This window comes from Malus domestica, chromosome 17 (genome assembly GCF_042453785.1).
Source record: "Malus domestica chromosome 17, GDT2T_hap1".
Lineage (NCBI taxonomy): Eukaryota > Viridiplantae > Streptophyta > Magnoliopsida > Rosales > Rosaceae > Malus > Malus domestica.
The window spans coordinates 22840456-22849162 of NC_091677.1; the positions used below are offsets into that span (position 1 = coordinate 22840456).

The 8707-nt window shown below is 39.8% G+C and overlaps 1 protein-coding gene across 1 annotated transcript; it reads left to right on the top strand.

Annotated features, from left to right (window-relative positions):
- Positions 1 to 1584: 1584 nt before the first annotated feature.
- LOC103405435 (protein JINGUBANG-like) lies at positions 1585 to 3285 on the top strand. Its single transcript, XM_008344438.4, has one exon. It carries the CDS (start codon positions 1736 to 1738, stop codon positions 3113 to 3115), a length of 1380 nt encoding a protein of 459 aa, XP_008342660.1. The 5' UTR covers positions 1585 to 1735; the 3' UTR covers positions 3116 to 3285.
- The last annotated feature ends 5422 nt before the right edge of the window (positions 3286 to 8707 follow it).

Genomic DNA, 8707 nt, shown 5'->3' on the forward strand with positions numbered 1-8707 from the left:
ATATCAAGTGAGAGTTATTTGGGCAATAGCAAATGAGTAGTTGAGAGACATAAAAATGTTGGATGTAATAAAATGGGAAGGTAGGAATAGGCTTTTATATGTAATTATTGTTGCTCCATCAAATTAGTCAGTCTTTTTAATTTAGATCACTAATTCCGTTAGATAGACTTAAAAGGTCCATCGTTAATTCATTTCCTACAGTCGTTTCAGTTAAAAAATTGACTATCCAATCAGTAAATTCCAGGCAATAATTCGTAAGTCTATAAGTACGATTAGATTGGCTAAATCACTTGTTTTAAGATATATTGAAAGAAGAAATGAAAAAAATTATGTCCAATTAAAGGTAAAAAATGATCATTGATGAAAAATCTTTCACCTGTATACCTTCTTTTCTTACTTTAATACACCTTCAATCTTATAATTTATTAGATCCAATTTTATTAAGCACCAAACTAACCCAAATAGTACTTGAATCTTGCAAATGACATTGTGTGCATACGTATAACATATGTACAGTTCTTTTCTTCCCAGCCATTCTTCTCCCCCAAAACTAACCTACCTTCTTCCCCAAACCCCAAGCCACTCCTTCTTCCCAAAACCCAACCTTCTTTCTTCCCCGAATCCAACCTTCCTTCATCCCCAAACCATAACTTCAACGATTTCTTTATCTAATTAATTCAGAGAATTAATTAGAGAAAAAGGATGATCCCCAACTGCAGCCTTCCTTCTTCCCCAAAACGCAGCCTTCCTTCTTCCCCCGACCGGAGGTCCTTTGTTTACAGCTATCAATTTTTTTACGCCAGATTGCGAAATCCACAAAACCTTCAATATGGTTCTCATCGATTGAGAGTAACCATTACTCTTCCGAATCTAATATTAATTGAGAGATGTAGAGAGAAAAAAATATATATGTTTGAGAAGAAAGGCAGGGCCGACGGCCGGCAACCATGGCTGCAGAATTATTTTTCTATTTTCTATTTTTTTTAATTTTTAATTTGTAAGACTAAAATATATGTTTAGTCCAACTGTAAATATATTGTACAGATGGCATATTTTAAGTGGAAATATCACGAATGACGTGTTGATAGTATACAATGTTGTATAATTTCTCCATCTAAAAGCATTATATAATTTTTCATTTTAATCGGAACACGGATGTTATACCACGTATTTTTATATTAGTGGTGGAAAATTGTATTTTTTAAGTTATTAACATTTTAACACACATATTCCACAATTTGTGTACTGACACGTGATCTACCATCCCATGTTTCGGTTACATTAAAAATCTCTCCAAAATGTGATAAAAGATGATGATGTTATTAGTTTCTGTGCATGCATGCATGCAGTCTGCTCGACAGCTCCCTCAAAAGTACGGAAACTTTAGTGCAGCCAAACCAGTACTCCCAACATCAAGATTGAGAAAAAGATGACAACGGAAACATACATTCTTGCTTTGATCCAGCTCAACGGCTACAATTCTCTACTTGGTAAGGCACATTCAATTCCCTTGAAAGCCTTATAAAATGGTCCCCTCTCCAATTTCTCTACAATTTAACAACCTCCACAACTCCAAACCTAACATAGTAATTGAAGCACTTTTCTAATAGGCACCCTTTTAATTAATAACTTATGTCTTTAAATTATTAACTTATGTTTTCATACCATTTTTCTGCTGCCACATACTTCGTTGAAAATTTCTGATTCGGCCGTTGTTTGCTTGTTCAACGATGCGATGGAGTTTCAGGGCGAAAGAAATCTATGGAGCTTCATGGACGAAGAGCGAAAGAGCATCAAGTTACCTCGGAGACTTTCGTTTGGTGGTGGTAACCAGCAACAAAGTTCATCAGACGAAAACATTCGTTCGGCTTCTGCAGCAAGACCATCCGTTGCTGAGTCCGAACCAACAATTCCTCCGCTGCCTATGAGCCCTGGGACGCCCTGGACGCTCTCCCCGGTGCGCACCTCTCCCTCCCAATCCCTTCTTTACCACTGCATTGCCTCCCTTCACCGCCATGAAGGGAACATTTTCTCGATCACATTGTCAAAAGATCTTATATTCACGGGCTCGGAGAGTAGACGGATTCATGTTTGGAAGCAACCGGATTGCACTGAAATCAATTACATAAAAGCTACTTCAGGTCAAGTTCGAGCTATTTTGACCTCCGGGAAAATCTTATTCACCACGCACGGCGACTACAAAATTCGCATATGGGACGCGTCGAATGCAGAGAATTTTCGACCGAAGAAGATCACAACGCTTCCTCAAAGAGGCCGGTTTTCGCTGTCTTCGAAAAGAAGCAGCCAGCGGCACAAGGATCACATCTCTTGCCTAGCTTACAACAAGGAAGACAAGCTCTTGTACACAGGCTCATGGGACAAAACAGTCAAGGCATGGAAGATCAACGAAAGGCGCTGTGTGGATTCGTTCGTAGCGCACGAAGGCCACGTAAATGGAATCACGATCAACAAAGAAGATGGCTGCGTGTTCACTTGCTCCTCAGACGGCTCAGTCAAGATTTGGAGGAGGGTGTTCGGTGAAAGTTCTCACATCCTAACCATGACTCTCAAGTTCCAACTTTCGCCCGTGAATGCCTTGGCGTTGAGCTTGTCATCCACCACGACCCTCCTCTACTCTGGCTCGTCAGACGGGCTAATAAACTTTTGGGAAAAGGAGAAGATGTCCGGGCGGTACAACCACGGAGGGTTTCTACAAGGTCATCATTTTGCCGTCCTTTGCTTGGTAGCGTTAGGAGGACTCGTTTTCAGTGGCTCCGAGGACGCGACGATTAGGGTTTGGAGGAGAGAGGAAGGGAACTGCTTCCACTCATGTCTCTCCGTTATAGAAGGGCATCACGGACCGGTCAGATGCTTGGCAGTAGCGTTGGAGACGGAGAATTTGGTAAGGGTGAAAGGTTTGTTGGTTTACAGTGCAAGTTTGGATCAAACTTTTAAGGTTTGGAGGGTTAAAGTTTTTCCTGCTGAGAAGGTAAACTCGGTGGATGAAACTGCTGCTGCCAAAGACCCACAGAGAGAGATTGTAGAGTGTGAGACGAGTCCTGTGTTGTCACCTTCATGGGTGGAGAGAAAGCTTCAAGGCAACTATTTCCAGTAGGAGCAAATAAGCTAGGACATGTAAGCTTGAGAAAAAGCTTCAAGGCAACTATTTCCAGTAGGAGCAAATATGCTAGGACATGTAAGCTTTGATCTTGCTTAATTAGCAACCTCCATTTCTTCCAAAAAAATTAGAAAATTAACGTGTTTTGAATAATTTGAAACGGAAAATGATTTCTGCGTACCTATGCCTACTCTTTGTTTATTTTTATTTATTAAAATTTTTAATTTATTCAATCTAAATGTCAGAAATAAACAGAGGTGTTTGAAATCACAATTGATTTTGAAGAAAACCTAGTCAGTTTGAGATAAGATGCAGAATCTAGTTTAGACAAGGATATGAGATCTCAACTCACATTTCGACCTCGTTTTCTTACTCTCAAGTCCAAAACTAGTTCTTCAATCTTTTAGAAAATAAAATGGGGATTACAAGCTATGAAGTATGGATACAGATACAAATACGGGGATACGATACTATATGATACGGCGATACGAAAAACCTCTGAAAAGTAGGATACGAAATGCTATAAATATGGCAATTTAAATTACATATATATTAATTATACAAAATAAATATATATAATTTAGTGTTGCAGGCCTATTTAATTGAGCTATTCTAAGGGAATAGAGAGAGGGAGGTCGGCGGTAGTGAGAGAAAGAAGAGAGAGATTTAATTGTGAGGTGTGTGTTGTATCACCCAATTGTGCCTTTATTTATGGTAGTAGGATAGGTTAAATCCTTAACCTTTTAGAATTTCAACTCTAATAGGATATTAACTACTAAAGGGAATATTCAAAGATATCCCTAGATACACTAGGATTTACACAATCACATTCATATTCTAAATGTGACTGCAACACTCCCCCTTGAGTGTGTAAATACTCAAACAAAACATCGTACCAAATCTTTAGGAGGTAAGATAGAACAGTTGATGAAGTCGGCGGCACAACGGGTAAATGCGAGTCTCAAATTTAAAGAAAGTATGCATTGGTAATAAAACTCACAAAACCTCGCTATGATAAAACCCAAGGTATGGGGAAACCTCATAGACTAAGGAGAAAAGTGAGAAGTATGCATAATGTCTAAAACATACGTCAAACAAGACGAACGTAATGAACTCAACAAAGTATGATCATCCCAAGATGGGTGCCTCATTAAAACCTCGTTAGGTAGCAAAAACCCAGTGGGAAAAATGCTCCTAATCATAGGAAAAATAGTACATTAAGATCAAGTGAGTATGCTTCAGGATACTCCCCATGTGTTAAACATAACTTCCAAATAAGAGAACTACAAGCAATTCAATTCAAATAATTTACGCATACCGATCCCTTGGACAAGCTTCTGAAAAGTAGACTTGGGCAATGACTTGGTAAAGAGATCGGCCAGGTTGTCCTGGGAACGGATTTGCTTGACTTCAATGTTCTGATGTTGTTGTTGCTGGTGAGAATAAAAAAACTTTGGCACTATGTGCTTGGTGTTGTTTCCCTTGATGTATCCCTTCTTTAACTGCTCGATACGTGATGCATTGTCTTCAAAGATCGTCGTAGGAAGGTCAACGACGGAAGTAAAACCATTAGTGCTTCGAATATGTTCCATGATTATTCTCAACCAAAAGCACTTTCGTAATGCTTCATGAAGGGTGAGAATCTCAGCATAGTTCGAAGAAGTCACAACTAGCATTTGCTTGGTAGACCTCCATGATATAGCGGTGTCTCCAACAGTAAAGACATAGCCCGTTTGAAAACGTACCATATGTGGATTAGACAGATATCCAACATTTGCGTAACCAACAAGGCGGGAATCAACCTGAGAACCGAGGAGGGTGGCAACTCTTGAAGATTCACAGGTATAGAACAAGCCCAAATCCGTCTTACCCTTGAGGTAGTGGAAAATACCTTTAACACCATTTTAGTGTCTACGTGTGGGCGCATTGCTGTATCTAGCCAAAAGATTAACAGTGAAGGAGATGTTGGGTCTAGTGCATTGAGCCAAGTACAATAAAGCCACAATTCCACTTAGGTATGGAACTTCAGCTTCCAAAATCTCTTCCTCATCTTCTTTTGGACGGCAGGGATCTCGTTTAGCATATAAAGTCCGAACAACCATAGGTGTACTCGACGCTTCGCTTTATCCTCATTGAAATGTCGCAACACCTTTTGGTTGTAGTTCGATTGATGTACTAGGATTCCATCCGTACAATGCTTGATCTCCAAGCTGAGACGGTATCGAGTTTTCCCAAGATCTTTCATCTCAAATTCCTATTTCAAGTAAGCGGCAATTTCCTCAAGCTCTGCAAGAGTTCCAATGAGGTTCATGTCGTCGACATAAACTGCAACAATCGTAAATCCGAAATATGACTTCTTTATGAACACGCATGGGCATAATTCGTATTTCACACAACCATGACTTGTCAAATATTCACTCAGACGGTTATACCACATCTGCCCAAATTGTTTCAATCTGTAAAGAGATATCCTCAATCTAATAGAGATAGTGTTTCGTGGTCTAGAACTATTTGAACTTGTCAATGGAAGTCCTTATGGAACTTTCATGTAGATTTTCGTATCTAGATCCCCATAGAGATAAACGGTTACCACGTCCATAAGCTGCATATTCAGTTTTTCAGAAACTACCAAACTGATTAAGTAACGGAACATTATGACGTTCATTACAGGGGAATACGTCTCCTCGTAATCAATCCTAGGGCGCTGAGAGAAGCCTTGTGCTATGAGGCGTGCTTTGTATCGCACTATTTCATTCTTCTCATTATGTTTCCTCACGAAAACCCACTTATAGCCCACAGGCTTCACATATGGTGGAGTAGGAGCTATAGGTCCAAACACCTTACGTTTTGCAAGCAAATCGAGTTCAACCTGGATTGCTTGTTTCCCGTTTGACCAATCTGTTCTACGTTGGCATTCATCCATGGAACATGGTTCAGTGTCATCGCTAAGCATGATGTCATTAGCTATTGTGTACACAAATGCATTGTCGACGATCATCTCATTCCAATTCCAAACATCATCCAATACTGCGTAGTGGACTGAAATCTCACAATTCTCGAGAGATCGGCTTGTCTTGTCTAAGACATTACCGTAATCTAGAATAACCTCATGCATTGGAACGGATGAGTGAGCGATGGTTGGATTCAAACTAGGGTCACTAGTTGCTACTGATTTCCTTTTCCGGGGTTGTGAATCCTTTGAACTAAGGGGTATGCCATGCTTCAGGGTTGGAGCAGATGGTTGGCTAACCGCCAACGTACCGAGCCGAGTGAAAGATGAGGCCTCCTCATCTTCGGGGAAGGTCCGGCCTTCCCAGGCAGTGTTATGACATACATGGGGTACATCTATCCTTACATGTGCATTTGCAGCAGGTATATGTGATCTTGTCACCTTAGCTAGATCAGTAAAAGCACCCGACATGCTCTGAGCAATGCTCTGAAGATCTATAATTTGTCGCACCTCAATTTCAGACTGGGCAATGCAGGTATCTAAATGAGCCATAGTGGGAGCATACCACGACAATTCGTGGCATTCTCCAGGAACATTAGCATGCTTATTTCCCCCTAACGACGGGAAGATTGTCTCATCAAAGTGACAATTCGCAAAACGTGTGGTAAAGAGATCTCCTCTCAAGTGTTCTAAATTGAAAAATATTGATGGCGAATCATAACCAACATAGATTCCCATTTTTCTCTGAGGACCCATTTTGGTACGTAGTGACGGCGCTATTAGCACATAAACGGCGCACCCAAACACACATAAATGTGAGACGTTAGGCTTGTATCCAGTAACCAACTGTAACAGTGAATGAGGTTGGGTAGCGGTGGGCCTCAGGCGGACTAGCATAGCTGTGTGTAATATTGCATAGCCTCAGGCAGATACCAACAATTTGGGTCACATAACCAAAGTTCAAGCTATCAATTGAAGGGGCTTTATGAAAGCTTTTGCCATGCCGTTTTGGGTGTGAACATAAGGTACATGATGTTCCACTTCAATCCTTAGTGACATGAAATAATCGTCAAAAGTTTGTGACGTAAACTCTCCAATGTTATCTAGTTGAATCAACTTGATCGAATAATCAGGGTGCCCTTAGCTTAAAAATTTGTGCTAGGAGTCTCGCAAATGCAACATTGTGAACATGTGACCATCATGTCGATGCATCAATCAACACCATAAAGTATCTAAATAGTTTGTATGTTGGTTGGATAGGTCTACAAATATCCCCTTGAATCCTCTAAAGAAACTTAGAAGGGTCATGAATAATCTTTGTAATTGAGGGTTGAGTATCTAACTTCTCCAAAGAACATGCTTTGCATGTCGGGAATCCAAAGTAGGGAGGTAAATGATGGCATATGATGAGTTAAGGATACAGCGCATCATGTCACGTTCGGGATGTCCCATTTGGTCATGCCAAAGCAGCAAAGTGCTCCGGAATTTAGGCACAAGGACGGCCACATGGTAAGCTTCTATGCCGCGAGTGGTTGTGATGTACAACCCACTCGGGAAACGTTCCAACTTCTCGTCAATACATTTTTGGCCATATTCGTACGAAGTGATACAAAGAAATTCAAAACCATTATCTTCAATGGTTTCAATATGATATTGATTATCTCGAATATCTCTAAAACTCAGCAACGTTCTTCAGGAACGTGGAGAATATAAGGCACCTTTAATGGTTAAGATAGTACCATTGGACAACATGATACGGGCCTTTCCGTATCTTTCAATCAAGTTGGATGAGCCTGGGAGAGTTGTCAAATGTGCTTTCTTAGGTACAAAGTTAGTAAAATAGTGTTGCTAATGCAATATGGTGTGTGTGGTAGTACTATCAGCCAGACAACTAACTTCCCCACTAGACATATACCTAGAAATAAATTGATTGAATTGGTCACATGCATAAATATAAATCCATTCATTCAATTAATCAATTCGAGAAAAAAATATCCATGAAATAACAATCCATAGTTCAAAACAAACTCAAACCAAACAAATTATTCCAAAGACTTAGAAAAATTGTCCAAAATTAAACCATAAACCTAGAAAAAAAAAAAAAAAAAAAAAAAAAAGCAGGTTGTTTCCACCACTCCCAGTGGGTTCGGCCACTAGGGATAAAACACCCTAAAAACATGTCTAAAATTTATTCATCCATAGGAGTTGATGTTGGAAATGTGCCCTAAAACCAATCATATGATGATACTTTACGGACATTTCACATGTTAAACTAATATAGTTTAATATAAAGAGCAAAGATTATTGTTTGAAGCCGTCTCATATAAATGTTATAAGCTTAAACGATAAGTCCAAGGAATATGTAATTGGGAGAATGCGATCTAAAGAAGTTATATTCATGAGACCATTCTCTTTCGTATACATATCCTAAACGTTCCTGATCATAGGATTGCCAATTGGACATTGACAGTCCGTTAAGATCAGTACGTGCTATGTCTTCTCTTAGGGAGAGTGACTGGTCTCGAGTCATTGGTGTGACTGACACCAAGACAAGCATTTAGGTGCTCAATAGAGAATGAGTCCACTGAACACGATCAACAATGAGTTCTCATACTCATGTCACATGAGAACTCATGGTT

Coding starts and splice junctions, on each gene's coding strand:
- LOC103405435 (XM_008344438.4), top strand. CDS start 1,736: ATGGAGTTTCAGGGCGAAAGAAATCTATGGAGCTTCATGGACGAAGAG.